The sequence below is a fragment of the Cyprinodon variegatus genome, unplaced genomic scaffold (assembly GCF_000732505.1).
Source record: "Cyprinodon variegatus isolate N-32 unplaced genomic scaffold, C_variegatus-1.0 Scaffold170, whole genome shotgun sequence".
Lineage (NCBI taxonomy): Eukaryota > Metazoa > Chordata > Actinopteri > Cyprinodontiformes > Cyprinodontidae > Cyprinodon > Cyprinodon variegatus.
The window spans coordinates 815,563-831,957 of record NW_015150623.1 but is presented as its reverse complement, the minus strand read 5'-3'; the positions used below and the strand labels follow the sequence as shown (position 1 = coordinate 831,957).

Below are 16,395 nucleotides of genomic sequence, written 5' to 3'. Positions count from 1 at the left end.
ACTTTGACACACACTTGGTGTTTTATAACACAATTAGATTACTTTAACTTATAATAAAAAAATAGGCACATCACATTGCATAGTCATTGTGAAGTTAAGTTGTAATTTTCAGTTTATTGAAAATATAAAGAATGGGTTTGCATCTTTTTGATGTCTATTATTGGGCTAAAGTGGGAGAAACTAAGACTGATCAAACACAGTCCAATTTTCAACAATTATTTCTTGACGAAATCAAGACTATGACGGACCGACTAGATTTAGCCCCAAAAACCAACGTCTAAATGATGTCTGGTAGTAAAGCTGAACATACCAATGATGTCCCATACCCATTCTGTTTGTATAGATCTATTTGGCACCTGCAGGCATCTAGTCCACCTATATGATCAATCAGACATTTGGACATAGATTAGGCAGGTGATTCTGAGTCCTGGGCATAGAGATTCACCACATTTCATCCTTTAAATAACAACTATGCCTCATGTTAAAATCAGTTTTGCAGTTCACTGTGAAGAAGGGCAAAAACAGCCATCTTTAGCAGTGTTAAAGGTTAATCCACCTAAACATATAGTAGAAGTTGATTCAGCTTCAAAGTAAACAAGTTGTTGTTTTCCATCCAATCAGCTACTGCTTTGCATCAGATAGGAGTGCCAGAGGTAGAGATTTGACCCCCTGTTGCTACTAATTACCTTCTCTTACAGCAACAGTAGTGGACAAACTTCTCCTGCTTTCTCTCTTCATATTTTTAAATGTGTCAAGATGGAATAAATTCTCTGTGTTGCCTCATCTTCAGTTTGGGAGAAAAATGTCAAACAACTGCTTAAAGATACAAGCATAGCATCAGTATTTTTATTATTTTTGATGACTTGTTTTTCAATTGGTAGCAAATATCTAATGCCAAATCTGGGAAGGTGCTGCTGTAATATGCAATACAAAGTTTAACCAGAGCAGTCTAGTTAGCAAACTCTGTTTTTCAAGAGAAGAGATCATAGGAACAGAGGCCTAAGGGAGGAATCTGGCAGATTACTACCAGAGTAGAGAACAACTGGTTAGAAGATGTACTGTTGACACTTTTCCTTCCTTTAAAGTAACTGAGATGCTGCAACCATAGCCCATACTTTCCACAGGATGAGTGTGGGACCTACAAGCAGCAGTATGGAGAGGACATTTCTAACTGGATTAGTTATTATAAGATATTTGCTTGGTTTCTACAGATCAAATAATAATTTTTGTGTGCTTTTGTACGATAATTTTTCATCTAAATTATTACTTAAAGGACTGCACAGTTGCGTAGTGGGTAGCACTGCTGCCTTGTAGCAAGAAGGTTACTTGTTTGATTCCTGGGTCTTTCTGCATGGAGTTTGCATGTTCTCTCTGAGCATGCGTGGGTTCTCTCTGGGTACTCTGGCTTCCTCCCATAGTCCAAAAATATGACTTTTAGATTGGCTTCTCTAAATTCTCCTTAGATATGAGTGTGTGCGTAAATGTATTTTTGTCCTGTGTGTCTCTGTGTTGCCCTGCGATGGACTGGCGACCTGTCCGTGGTGTACCCTGCCTCTCGCCCATAGAAAGCTGGAGATAGGCCCTAGCACCCCTCGTGACCCCCGCAGGGATAAGCGTGATGGAAAATGGATGGATGGAATATTTACTTGACAAAATTTAATGATTTAATCTATTTAAGATGTTTAAAATGCTTCATTCTGCCCTAAAAAGGAATCAGTGTTTCTGAGGTGTTTTTCTTATTCTGGCCTTCTTTCAAATATAGATATTTGAGACAAATTTATATTGTATGTTTTGTTTGCTTAATATTTTGTTTTCTTATGGAAAAAATTAACACATTTTTATTTGTAAATATATTCTATTTTATTTTACCTCACAGGCCTGTGTGACATCTTTAAAGTTTGGAAGCTTTTTTGTTTAAACCTTAAGAAAAAAAAAGCCAATAAAGGGTCAGGAGATCATCCACTGAAATAAAAAATTAAGTTGGTCATAGAGATAGGAATAATAGTTGATGTTCAGTTACAGTATGATGGGTTTATGTTTTGTGCATCAGAGTAGCAAAGGTTTGTTAACCTCTTTTCATAATTGGTGGGAAGTTTTCTTGGAAACCACTTAATATCCACTATCAATTCAATATTTGATTCTAAAATTGTTTCACAATTTTGCACCAGAATACGATGATTAAAAAATGCAACAACAAAAAAAAAGTCCAGATTGCTAGGCACAGAATAGAAGATAGTAAATCTAGAGAGTTAAAAATACTCTACACTTCGATATTGACTTTTCGCCTTCTTGGATTTTATAATATTACTCATCTTATTTAACATTGGTGATTTCTATGGATCTTTGTGTTTTGTTTTTTTTTAAACCTGCATGTGTCTCTTGAACCTCTTGCTGTGTAGTTTGTATTAAACATGTTGGGTTTTGGCTTGATTCTCTTTGGCAATGATTTTTCTGTGTGGTTTTGTCTCCTTGCCTTTTTTTTTTTTCTTGTAGCTGTTTAAAGTCAGATCTCTTAATGCAGAGTTTTACCTTTTTTAACCTTTTCCATTTAGTTGCATTTTGAATAATTTGTTTCTTTTGATGGTTAGAAAATGCTGAGTTCCATCAAGTAATGAAGCTGTGGACTCTGTAGCCCCATGACTTCTATAGTCCCTGCAGGTGCAGCTTCTGTAACTAAACCCTTTGTTGTTGTTCGAGGCGCTCGGTATCAGGAGGAGGAGGTAGTAATGCTGCTGTACAGATCCATCAGCTGAGCACTTGTAAAGCCAGTTATAAAGACACAAGCACTGCAGGCTCAACAGGCCGACATCACCATGGCAACCCCATCCTCCACATCTGCCTTTCCTGCTGTTTCTTCCTTCTTGTCTAACTGAAAATCCATACACAAGAGCAACAATTCCTCCTGGAAAAGCAGGCCCTGTGTCTGACAATGCGGCATTGACCCGATACTCAGACGTTTGCTATGATTTTCTGATTTATTTGTCAATGACATCTCTGTTGGAGCATCAACCTTAATAAAAAAAAAAACAGCAGAATAAAGATGAAAGTGTTATGTTGCAAATGAAATGCTACTAGCATTAGTTAGGTGATCTGAAAAAATAATTTCCTGCCGGTTCTTTATGGGTCATTATGTGAAAATGATAAAACAACTGGTTTAAAAAGCTTCCAGCCACTCATGAGAAGGATTTACATTTTCTAAAATGGGTTGTAGTGTTGGTCTGACTGGATATTTGCTGCCACCCAGTGGATAGATTTTGAAACAACAGAATGCATCAACAGTTTTAATAACATTTCCATTGGGAACCCCTGAAATGTAGCCAATCTTAAGCTATTATATCAGCAAAAAAGTCCTATTTATATGAGCAAAAGCCACATCAGCAAACCTTCTCCATGTCTCCACATCACTCTGACATGCTGGATGCATCGTCTTCTGGACCAATTCATTGTAGTCTCCTTAGACATGGAGTTGATAGCAGTTTTACTACTTCTCAGAGGATTTAGGATCTGAGGATCTTCCTGATCACAGATCCAAAATTTCCTGTTTTAATTATTTATTAACATTTTAATCATTTATTTATCAATCTAACTTATTAACCAAGCTCCATATCTGCAGTAAACCACCACACAGTTCTTGGATTTTTGGAAGAAGTTGCAGAATCTATTAATCCAATATTTAATTCAGGGCAATGTTATCGGTGCAGACCACTCCCTTGGATCAGAAGCAAATTTGCATATAAAGTTTGTCAGGATGTTTTTATAGCTTCTGTCATGAAACAGTAAACCTGCAGAATCAGGGCCCTCTCTGAGCTGCTCCATCCATCAACCTGTCCATCTGTCCCTCCTTCCCACCCTGGTGTCTAACCTCATTGAGGTGGGTTACAACCTGGTTAGTTTACCAGACACCTTTAGGGGAATTTAGAAAGACCAATTAACCAAAGAGATGTTTTTAGACCATGGAGGTAGGCCAGAGTAGCCAGAGAGAGGCTACAGATGCATTGGGAGGAAATGCTAACTGAATCCTCACATTAGAGCTGATCAAAGGACCCTCTCTCTAAACGGCAACTTTAGTATCATGGTAGTCCATTATAATTTTTATACATCATGTTCAAGACACATTGAAAATAAATCACATTCTTATCTAGGATGAAATAACTAAAAAGTGCCCAAAGTGGCTCCAAAGTCCATTCTGCTCATTTTCTGATTGATCTCACTAGTGAATCCAGCAAACTCCATGCAGAAAGACCCCGGACTGGGGATTTGGGTCTATTTTATATGACATGGTTATAATAATATGAGTAGCTCTTTATTTTCTTCACTCTCTGGATATTTAATGTTTATATTTTACAACAGAATGGGATATGATTAAATGTGATGTGGATAATCCAGATTCCTTTAGATAGTCTTATGTTTCAGGAGTTTTAACACAATCCAATTAAATTCCAGACATAGATTCAATTTCCTTTACTTTGTGTTTGTTTTATTGACATCATTCTTCAAATTCTCCTTTAAGTGGTGAGTACATGCTCTCAGTTTAGTTTAACCTCCAGATCAGAGTAAATCTTAAAGCAATATACCTTCATGTAAACTGAAGAGACCTAATGTTAGCATCACCTCCAGTGCAAATAAAGAAAAAACTCACCTAGTGCAACTTTTACTTTACCAAATACAGTTTTCATGTCAGAGTAGGAATGACATATTTTGAGGTTATTTTTTTAGTCTTTTATTTATTTTCTCAATGTAAGTTCGTATGTTTTATTAGTTGTTTTCAAGTCTATTATAGCTTATTTTTTTCATTGATTTGAGTTGGGTTTGTCTTTACTTTGAATTGTCACTATTTCTGTGTTGTTGTATTCATTTCCTTACTCTGTGTCTTCCAGTGGTATCCCTGATTTAACACTCCTCCCCCATTCCGAGCCTTCTGTGTCTATGTTTTCTCATAGTTCATCAACAGGTTTCATTTGAGTCTTAAGTTCATCTGCCTCTAGATCAATCCAATTCTGAAAGACTTAAAATTTTGCTTGCGTCAAATATAATTCATAGCGAGGTTTAATTGTTATTCATTTCAAGTCCAGGTTTGAGAGAAGATTTTCCACTGACACAGGTGAAGGAAATAGGAACTCAGACTGTGAGAAAACACTTTAATCAACTTCAATTTCATCATAACTATTGACTGAAACCTAATACTTCTGATAAAAGCTGTTGAGTTGCTGCCAGCCTTTGACTTTGTCCGGTGAAGTAAGAGGTTATGAGCCAAAAAATTGCTAACAATGCTAGCACACATTGGCCATCCGCATGGCTTGATCCAGTAGCAATAAGGAAACCAAAATTCTGCAGTGGTTAAGTAACACTTTAAGAGTTTTAATTTAACACCAATCCAAGTGCAATTTGTCCTACTCTGAATTAGTGTTGAATTAACTCTTTACATTGTGTGTATCTTACTCCAGTTGTTGCTGTAATAACTCTAAAAGAGTCAATATAGTTTGACACTGCATATTTAACACTGGAATTTACCATGATCAACCCTAAATTGAATGTTTAGCAGCATTTTAGATTCTCAGTATAGTAATGAGCTGCTACTGCTCATAGAGTATCCATCTATCCATCCATCCATCCATCCATCCATCCATCCATCCATCCATCCATCCATCCATCCATCCATCCATCCATCCATCCATCCATNCATCCATCCATCCATCCATCCATCCATCCATCCATCCATCCATTGTCTGACACGTGTCAGTCAGCTCATAGAGTATCTTAAGCTTAATGAAACAAATACATGTTAGAATCCTCTTGTGCCTCTTGAGTGATTTGTATTATAAGGTTTTTTTTGTAGAGGCTGTGATTCCATCAAAAGTTTTCCCTTTCCTCTTTCTAAAAGCATCAAATCACAACTGTGTTAGCAAACCCATTGAAACAATAACAGCTAAACCTTTGCATTGAGTCCTTGTTTTATTTAAGAGAATCACAGCGTCTTATTCTTTATAATAATTTTTCCTGTCAGTCTCTAAGTGACGCAACTCTGGATTCTGCAATGGAGCTACTCAAAAAAAAGAAAAAAAAAAAAAAGAAAGTGAATTTAATCAAAAAAATGTTGGGGTTTAAATCAGCCCTATATTAAAGAATAGCTTCTACTATAGTATTGCCTTCTATAATCTCCTTCTACAATGTAATATAATTTTTAGTGAGGTAACTTCAGCCAGACTGGAGCTCAGTCTATGGGTTTTTATAGGAGCATGAGCATAGTGTGTTGGGTCAGGGACCTCTCTGATGCTAATGCCCTTATTGGGCCATCGATGCCATGTTTGTAGTTTTTGTTTACACTTTAGTTCTAAAATGTACTACTCACACGATTTAAACTGCTTTAGATAAATCAATAGAAATGTTTTTGCCTTCACGTCTGAGGCCATAAGTTTAAAGAGATAAAGATGGACTGCATATAAGATCATTTAGGATACACTGATCAAACAGGGAGCATAAAACAAGCAATAAAACAAACATTTTTTGGATAATCGAAACTGTTGATCTACTTGTTAAAGTGATTTTTTTCTGTGTTTGTCTAGTTTTAGGATCACCTTAGCATAGGGGAGGGTTAGTCAAACCTGGACAGGATCATCTAACATTTACAGTACCTTTAAAACTGAATTAGTTTCTCTTGAAACTTTTAATTAAATGAATACTAGTAGGTTTTCAGTAATCCCCCCCAAAATCTCAAATGATTTCCTTTCGATGAACCCCATCTACGTTATGGTTTCATCTCATTGGCTCTTTGTTTGCTGAGTTTCCTTAGAAACTCTTTAACCGGTCTGTTAGACTCTGTAAAGTGTCTCAACATGGCATGTATTATTAACCAGAGCTAAATAAATTAGCTGATTTGATTAATGTGTTACCAAAATAATTAGGAATACTTTTTTTTTTTGCTTTGTTTATCTCTTGCCCTTATAATAAACAAAAAAAAAAGAGAAAAAAAAACAATCAGACATGTTGCTTCTATAAAAATTAGACCCCTTTTTATTGTGTTCCATATATAAAAGAAATACAAAAAAGAAACATTGACAGCGAACGTCTGGGAGGGGGAGGGGGTGTAGGATCCAGGTGTGAATGGGTCCGAGTTGGGGTGAGATAGAAGGGGAACGGATAGCCGGGAAATTGGTTTGGGGACAGTCCCGGGAAATCTGTCCAACAGAACGCGAACAGAAGACGGAGGATGGAAATGCAGTGCAATGGCAACTTCCAGTCCTTCCATTAATCCACCATTTCTCAGTATCCCCATTAGAGTTTCAGTTAAACATCCGTTCATAAAAAGCAGAACTGCTTGTGATGAAGAAACATCATCATTGGTTGGATTAAACCTAAGTGGGTGGAACTTTAAGGGAACATTTGGGTCAAAACTTTGAAAAGTGGGTGATACTAAAAAGTGAACGTTCAGTTTTATATGACATTCATGATGTTGAAAACCCTTCAAAATAAAAGGAGCTTCATCAGGTTGTTCAAACTGCCCTTTGTTTAAGATTACAGATAAATTCATGAACCAGTTTACATTCATTTGAAGGAACTGAAAACACTAGACAAAGCCCCGGGGAAATGACCTCCACACCAATGATTCTACAGCTTCTACAGGCATTTCCATCTGACCTTAACCAGTTCGCAAAGGCATTTATTTTTTTAACAAAATGGAACAATTCAATCCCCTTAGCTTCTGGACTGGTTCCTTACAAAACACTGATAATTTTCTCTTAAGGCTGTCCTACAGTAGGTTGTCAGTTGGTTTTAGACCACAGACCTTTTGAAGACCCATTCAGGGCCAAGCTGCAGCTGTTAGACAGACCTCAGGAGATGAGGAGCTGTGCACTATGGTCAAACGCTCTACTTTTCTATACATAGGACATTGCAGATGTTTTAGAGGCATATTGTACACCTTACTTAACTTATTGCTCCAAAAATCCTTTTAGAGAGCTGGGTTTTCCAACCAAGGCTTCCAAACGTGCCATAGATCAGTTTGTTTTTAATTGCTTGCCTTTGTAGAATGATGGAGACTTAAGGCAGTTTGGAAACAGCCTAATTAGCCCTCCTAGATTGACACGTCTTCACGATAACTTTCTTAGGTCATAGCCCATGTCTTTATAACCTGATAAGGGATTAAACCCCAGCTGTAAACTTCAGATCAGCAAACTACCAAGTTAGACATTTTTCTTTCCTCCTACACTTACTTTCTCCCATGGAAGTATTGACATGTTCCCCCATGACTCTGAAAAGCCCTAAATGACATAAAATGATTCACATAGGAAAAGTAGCAATTCAAAAACCATGTGATAATGCAGATTTTTCTTAAATTAAGGGAAATCAGACAGTAGCAAGAACTAAAGATTATTGAGCAAAAACATATTTGCAATGCTTCACCCACTGAGGTTTAACTCAACCAGAGACAAGGTTTCTGAGCAGTTCTGACTCTAAGGAATCAATGTGGACCCAAAACTCGGCTGTGTGCTTCAGGACAAATCAGTCTTTTCAGGTGCTTCAGCGTGATGGCCCCCGCCCACCTCGGCCCCACCAGCCGCCAACAACGTCCTTCGGTTGTAGTGGTGGTGGCCCTTCATGATGCCCGAGTTGTTGTTCTCGTTGAGAATCTGCTTCTGCTTCTGCCGGTTGAGCGACTGCACCAAGCCCAGCACCACCGCTGCCAGCGAGTACTGGCCGGTGATTTTGCGAGGCTGCAGGATGAGCGGGTTGGGCTGTACCCGGCCCAGTAAGAAGTGTGTCCGGATTTTGCCCTCCTGCTCACTGATGCCCTTGACGTAGATCTCACCACGGTACTCAAAGGCAAAGCCTCGCTCCTTAAGGATCAGGTAGGTGTCCTCAGGCACCTGGATCTTCCCGCTCACGCCGGTGCTGTCCATTCGGCTGGCCAGGTTCACCGTCTTTCCCCAGATGTCATACTGCGGTTTCTTTGCACCGATGACTCCTGCCACCACAGAGCCGTGAGCCATTCCTGAGACAGATAAGACAGATCTTGTTTTAACCAGACGGAGATCTAAAATAAGGTCAGACATCATGGAAATCCATTTGTGATATTGTCACACCTTATAGGTCTTACATTTTCTCAGAGTTTACTTTGCACCCAAGACAAAGAGTGCTAATATGAAAACATTGCTAGACAGATTCCTTTAATCTGAAGTAAACCAATGCTGCCAATGTCCATACACTGGAAAATGATATAGAAATAAGTACAAATTTTTTAAATTAAGTTGTGGTCAGAAAATTTAGATTTCTCTTGTCTCATATATTTAGTTATACTATTTATCCAGTGACAAAATGTTTTTATTCAGTTTGTTTTACCTGCAAGGCTAAAAAAATATCTGAGTAAGGGTCGGTTTTACACAAAACATACTAATTCCCACGACAAGCCAAATTGTTTCTCAAGGTTTGTTAAAGCGAGTATGATTTGTTTTGACTCTGACACAACTTCACAGTTTTTTCATCAACATACTGTAACTAAGGGAGACAAACTCTGTCCAGTCAGAACAGAGCTGATTACTGTACCGTAAGGGCTGCAGATGAACTGTTCTGTCTTTGCAAAGAAAGAAAATAAAGTGCCGACTGAGTAAAATTCATTGATCTATGTTTATTTTACTAGGGTGAATAATTGAATACTTTTTTTCCCACTACAAAGTGTATTGACCCCTAATCTGAGTAGGTAAATGAGAGTTTGCCAATGGGATGAGTATTTCCACTCTTAAAATAAGATAATTAGATAATGCACTTGAAATTGGACAATGCAGTAGTTTTTTTTCTTATTTTAAATGTCAATTGTCACGTTCCATTAGCAACATTTTTACAGTGTAATATAGCTGCATTCGGTTATATTAATCTGTTTCTGAGATAATGAAAGCAAGTTCATGATGCAGATTAGAGAAACATGACAGGATCCAGAAAGGAGACATTTCTCATAACATGTGTTAAATAAATCCCTTGATTTAAGTTTTATTTAATTACTGTTGGATTTAAATTTTTTATGATAAAGTTTTTTTTTTGTACTGTTAAATTTAAGGTATTAAGTTATTCTACAAAACATAAAAAAAGAATACCATCTGTATTATCAATTAAAACACTGAAAAAGTAATCCTAGTAAAGAGATTTCTCATCAAAGCAATAATTACTTCCTAGTAAACACCATAGATCAGTATGTAAAACAATAATTTAAGCTGAACAGTAACAAAGCTCTCACCGATCCGTAGCTCAAAGTTGTTGAATGAATGCTTGTTGATCTCCTGGATGCTCTCGTTTAGGGCGATAGCGAAGTCCGCCAACGCACACAGGTGACCCCATTTATCTTCACATTGCTGTGAGAGAGAGAGAGGAGTTAGCTGAAGCACTTTGTTGACTTTTTAAGATTAGGCCAGTCAGATGAACTATGTCGGCTTATTGTTGGTTTAAACTGCAGTGATTACTGAAATCTTTACTCATGTTTTCATCTACAACCTACACATCAAGTCGCTGTCAACTGATCATCTGGTTCATACTTGTTTGACTCAAACAAGGATCCAGTAAATACAATAAGAAAACTCTAAAAGAATAAAAGCAAATGGGAAGAATCCTTGCTTGGTTTGAACGTATTTAGCAGAAATCATCAGCAGGTCAGACTTTTCTTATACCCTGGTGGTAAGTATGGAGTACCACAGGGTTCATTAATTGAACCTATTCTTTTTTAAATATATTTGCACGCTTTAATTTTGTTCAGATGAATGAAAAATGTTATTAAATGTAGTTATTATGATGATGGTATGCATTTCATTGTTTAATACGCCCTGACAAATGTTTTCAGTCATACTGAAGGTAAAAAGTTAAAAGTTGGTAAAAGGTGAAAGTTGGACCAAACTTCTGTTTTTTGTGGATGTGGTTTAAGCTTTGTAGATAAATTTCCTCTTTTAAATTAACCAGAAGATTTGTACAAATAACTATTTACAAAAAAACAAACAAACATTAAAATGTTTAAAAGATGTGGGAAAAACAAAGTAATGTTTGCCATTTAGCTACTGTATATTACTATATACACATACTGTATATACAATGTATGTCGCAGTTTGTTGGTTTTGGAACAGAGCTGGTAAATGGCCTGTTTCTATAGCATCTTAGGATGCCCAAGAACTTCCAATATACTACATTAAATCAATCACCCATTCACACACATTCACATGCTAAAACTAGCTTCATAACTTTGTCTCAGGTATCATAGTAAAAAAACGGTGGTATTTCAGACAAAAAATTATTTAACCTTAACTTATAAAAAACACCCAGAACTTCTACTTCTTCAAAAAAAAGGGCAGCTTGTAGAAAGTATGCAGTAAACCGCCACAATTGACATGTTCTTTACTGTATTTTTATTTTATATGGGGTTTCAATGATTTTACAAACTACTCAGGCTACTATATACTATAGGCAACTACTATACCTGCTCAGGTTATAATATAACACAATATATTCCCCTTGGTATTAATAAAGTATTTTTGAATTGAATTGAATTGAATTATTATAGAGATAAAGATATGACTTCATGATATGTGATCAGAACCGATCAAAGTGCAATTTCAAAAGTACCTTGTGAGTTCTGGGGAAGGACTTTGTATGCAGGGAAGAGCATGGTAGCTCCAGTAAAATGGCTCCAAGTTTCAACAAAGTAAACATTACTCCAGAAAGTTTAATTTCTCCCTCAAACCCAATGATTATTTGTAGGTCTTCCAAAGTAACATTTTAAGGAGTCTAATGTCCTATTATTAACCTCTGAAAAGTGACATAGTTTAAGGAAAAACGTATTATCTTTGATCCCGAAATAGTTAGAGGGCTCTGTGAATAATCAGAGCACTATAACAGTCCAGGCAACAGGGAGCCAATCAGACAGTTTGCAAAGCTTTTGCCTTTCCTGAAAACCCTCACCTGTTTTTCTGGTGACAGACCAGAGACGGCCATGTAAGTGCTACCGATGGTCTTGATCTTCTCGATGTCCTGAAAGCGTTCCTCGCCCAGCAGCTGTAACAGGAAGCAACATTCATTTATGTGTAACTAGATCTAAACTATAGTCTGTTCAACTAATTTCTGCTTATTTTGGACTATTTAGGACAAAAAACAAAACAAACAAACAAAAATGATAAGTTGTTTCTTTCTCAAAATTAACATAATGAAGAAGAATCCCAACTGAGAATGATGACTGATATTTCAGCTGGGATCTAACGTCTGTGAAAACCAAAACAAATTCAAGCACACTAAACTCCTCTTATTCTATTCTAACAACAACCAGTGAATTTTTCTCGAGTAGAGCTTACGTCTATCAGAGGTCTGAAGGAGCTGCAGTTTGTTTCTGCTCTCATTCGAGGGGTTTCACTCATTAAATGATGACTTAAATCACTCTGAACTCAAAATGTTTTAAAAGGTAAGGAAAAAATGGGAGATATCTACAACCACAAAAAAAAATAAAAAATAATAATAATAATACCTGCTGCATCATTCTTCATGCTGCAAGTTATTTAGGCAATGTCTACCAAATTTATAGATCCATTGACTAAAATGTGGTCATTTTTTTCAGGCTCAGTCAGATTAGCTTCAGGGTGTTTGTGAACAGCATTTTTCAAAGCTTGCTCCAGATTCTCAATTGGATTTTGTTCTCAGGTCTTTTGCAGGGTTTCTTCTATCATTGCCCTGTATTTGGCTCCATCTAGCTTTCCACCAACTCTGACCCTTCTGCCTATTCTTGCCGCCTGTGGTGGCAGCATCCCAAAGCATGATGCAGCCACCACCATATCTGAAAGTAGCGGTGGTTTGTTCAGAATGATGTGCTGTGTTAGTCATTTGCTATTTGCTATTTTGTTATCATAGTGTTTTGCATTTCGGCCATAATGGTTATCCATAATGGTCGTAATGGCATCATCTTTGCTTTGTTCCAAACATGGCTTCAGAAAATCTGCAACCATGACATCTAATGGCTTTTTTTCTTTTTTAACCATTACTTTCTCCTTGCCACTCTTTCATAGACCACACTTGTGCAGTGCATGAATAGTAGTTGTCCTGCGGACAGATTCCCTCACTTGTGCATTTCCTTGAGTCACCATTGTCCTCTGGACTGCATCGTTGATCAGTTCTCTCTTCGTTCGGCCTGTAAATTAATGTGGAAAGCCATGTCTTTGGAGGTTTACGTTTGTCCCGTACTCTCTCCGTGTTCAGGTGATGGACCAAACTGTGCAATATGAAATGTTAAACCTTGGTAAATCTTCATGGCCTAAGTTTGCTTTACACTTCTCCACAACATTATCCCTGTTCTTTCAGGTCAGTTCTTTGAACTTCACAGAGCTGTTTGCTCCCCGGTTTCGTCTTAATCAACCTCTGAGGCCATCACAGAGCAGCTGCATTTGTACTGGGATCAGATTAAACACAGGTGGACTATGCAGTACAAAGTGATAATCTGGAATATCTGAAGGCCCTTGTTGCACTCAGAGAAAAGGAGTTTGAATACTTTTAGGGTTTGAAAACTTCAGCAAGCTTTTTTTGAGAATATTTTTCTTTGCACTTCATATCATTTACCACTTTGTTGGTTCCATTGCAATATATTTATATTTGTGGTTGCAATGGTAAAAAATATGGAAAAGTTCAAGGGACAAAAACTAATGCCAACCACTGTAACTGGTAAAAAGCCTGAGTTTCTTCCTTTCCTTTGAAGGGGACACAGCACTGACCTCTCTATCTATTTCCTGCTTCAGTCTGTCACCATTTATCAACAAGACCCAAAGATATTTGATCTTCTCCACTGGGGCTGTGATTTAACCACAACCTGAGAGGGGAAATCTCCTTTTTCAATCCGTTACACACCATGACAAGAATATTTCCACTCCCAGATTTTTCTGTGGTGTTTCCTTCTTGGAATCTCATCTGTTACATAGATTAGAAGGGCAAAAAACAAGGATAGCTTTTATTCTGAAGTAGCAAAGCGATTTATTTTACAGTGAAGCCAGGTGGATCCGTTCTTTGAGCTGAAACAAATGCCCGCCTGCTGAGGAACTGAACCCCAGGAAAGTTTTACCATACTCATCATTCAATGTGTGCACATTGAAAGATGAATGCACATTTTATTCAAACTCTTTACGTGAACAGCTGTGAATGGATCAGAACTAGTCAGGTCAGATCTAAAAACTTCTAATACAGGTTTCCTTCTTTTCTTCCTTTAGGATTTTTGTAACGGATCTTGAAAGCATTTGTTTTTGTAATTTCTGAAGCTTACCTCATCAAAATCAGCGATGATTTCGTTGAGGAGCCTCAGGCACTCAACTCCCTGGTTGTTCATCTCAGTCTGGGAGTAGAAATCTGCAAAGCCTGGGATGGAGGCGAACATCACACCCACAGAATCATAGGACTGGGAGTACAGCTCCTGAGGAGAAACCGAGACAAGAAGAGCATCTTCAGACATCAGATGTTCAAGACGTTGATCAATGTAGCTGATGTTCTCAGAAAACATTGTTTTTATTTACTCAAAATGATCTCAAACGGATCACTGGTTATTGATGGTGAGATGTTACATACCAAGAGAAGGAGTCTAGAGGTATGAGTATCTATAAAAGTGGAAAAAAATAGGATGGACCTGTTTTTTCAGTTTAATTTGCATGTTTTGCCACAACAAGGCCACTCTATAAGCCTGAAACTCAAACACTACTCCAGACATGTTGAATTGAGAAAGCTTCCTGGATGAGACGCAAAATGTCTTCAAACATGGACACAAAGTCCAGTGGATTGTTTTTAAACTTTTTTGGAATGACTATGACCTGGATTGACTGATAATCTTCACTAGCATATTGAGTCTCTGGTTTTCTTTCTTGTTCTTTCTTGGTACACCACTTTTTTTCCCCATGTCATTCATTCAGAAACTTGACTTGTGCAACTCAACTCAACTCAAACATTAATTAATAAAGCACATTTAAAACAATGGGGTTGACCAAAGTGCTGAACAGAAATCACAGATGTAGTGCATAAGATCAAAACTGAAAGCTAAAATACATAAACACAATGCAAGAAGAAATATTGAATGGATATAAAATATAATAGGATACATTTTTCAATTTAAACAAATTGTGCAGCCATATTCACAATTGTGCAGCCATATTATTTAAAATTGTGCAGCCATATTATTTAAAATTGTGCAGCCATATCCAACCTTCCACCACCCAAAATAAGACATTCCTGTTCTCCTTGTTTGAATTGTCCTGTTCTAAAATGTAACATTTAAACAATTAAGATGTACTCAAGGGGATTTCTCTTATTTCTTTTCCACATGCAAATAACCTCTTTGCTCAAAATTAGACTTAAGAACTTTAGGAAATATCTTTGTAACCCCTCCAGGTTTATAAGAAATCTACACATATTTATAAACAAAGATGATCCTTTATATCTTCATCTTTGTTCAATGAATAACGACAATGAGGAATCTGTTGCATTTGTTGTAAACTAAGAATTAGTTGTAAATCCTTCAGATTATTTCTGATTAATATCCTGACATGAATAAAGGCAGTGTTTACTTTTGGTGCGATAAGCAAAGAATCCTTCTCAAAATCACTGCAACATTGAAGAGGAGCTGCATTAATGAAAGGGGAATGCAATGCACCGTTTCCACCGTTAGGGGGCAATGTTTACCAGTCCAAAATCTGTACAGAAAGTCTGCAGACATGAAGCAGCATATCCTCACATCCCATCCACGTCACGTTCAGTACTTCATCGTTTCATTATGGTGGTATTGTAATAATAGGGTGATGAACATAACATCCAGCCACAGTTTAACATCTCAAGTTAATAATTCAAGAGACGCTCTGTCTGTCCGTTTGCTGCTCTGGCTCTTAATGTAATTACACACTTGTGGAAATAGGCCCCTGACCAGAATGGAGCATCATCAGTGACAATATAGACGCCTAATGAGCTGAGTCAAGAGTCCAAACTTCAAAGGGAACCTGGTTTAAGTCAGACTAAATGAATTTCTTGGTTTCATGCCATGTCGCTGTGTAAAGACATCAGACAGACTTTTTACGGTTCCTTTTGAGTTCTCTCCTAAAAACGAAGCCACTCTGATAGATTTATGCTCTCTGGGTTTCGGGTGTTTTGTAGAAACCTTACCTGGAGCTAAATTTGTAAAAACAAAGATCAAACTTTTGCAATCTCCCTTATATGCTCTGCATCATAACGAATCATTTGTTTGGTCTTTAGAGTGTAATGTTTTAATTTGTTTTACCTGCTTATCACAACATGTCAAAATATACGGAATACTACAGAAAACAACCCCTTTACATCACAAGCAAGATCTATAATTTCATTGTAAAGCAGTGTGTCATTAAAAATGAGTGAAGGTTTGATTTTGTGTTTTGTCTAAAC

General features: G+C 37.2%; 1 protein-coding gene across 1 annotated transcript in view; it reads right to left on the bottom strand.

Annotated features, from left to right (window-relative positions):
* Positions 1-7,902: 7,902 nt before the first annotated feature.
* adcy8 (adenylate cyclase 8 (brain)) overlaps positions 7,903-16,395 on the bottom strand; it is a 141,068-nt gene continuing 132,575 nt past the window's right edge. The window contains exons 14-17 of the mRNA XM_015378322.1: positions 14,264-14,410; positions 11,932-12,024; positions 10,226-10,340; positions 7,903-8,989 (exon numbers count right to left, since the gene is read on the bottom strand). Of these exons, the coding sequence (XP_015233808.1) occupies positions 8,490-8,989; positions 10,226-10,340; positions 11,932-12,024; positions 14,264-14,410 (855 nt within the window). The 3' untranslated portion in view covers positions 7,903-8,489. The remainder of the gene's footprint in view (positions 8,990-10,225; positions 10,341-11,931; positions 12,025-14,263; positions 14,411-16,395) is intronic.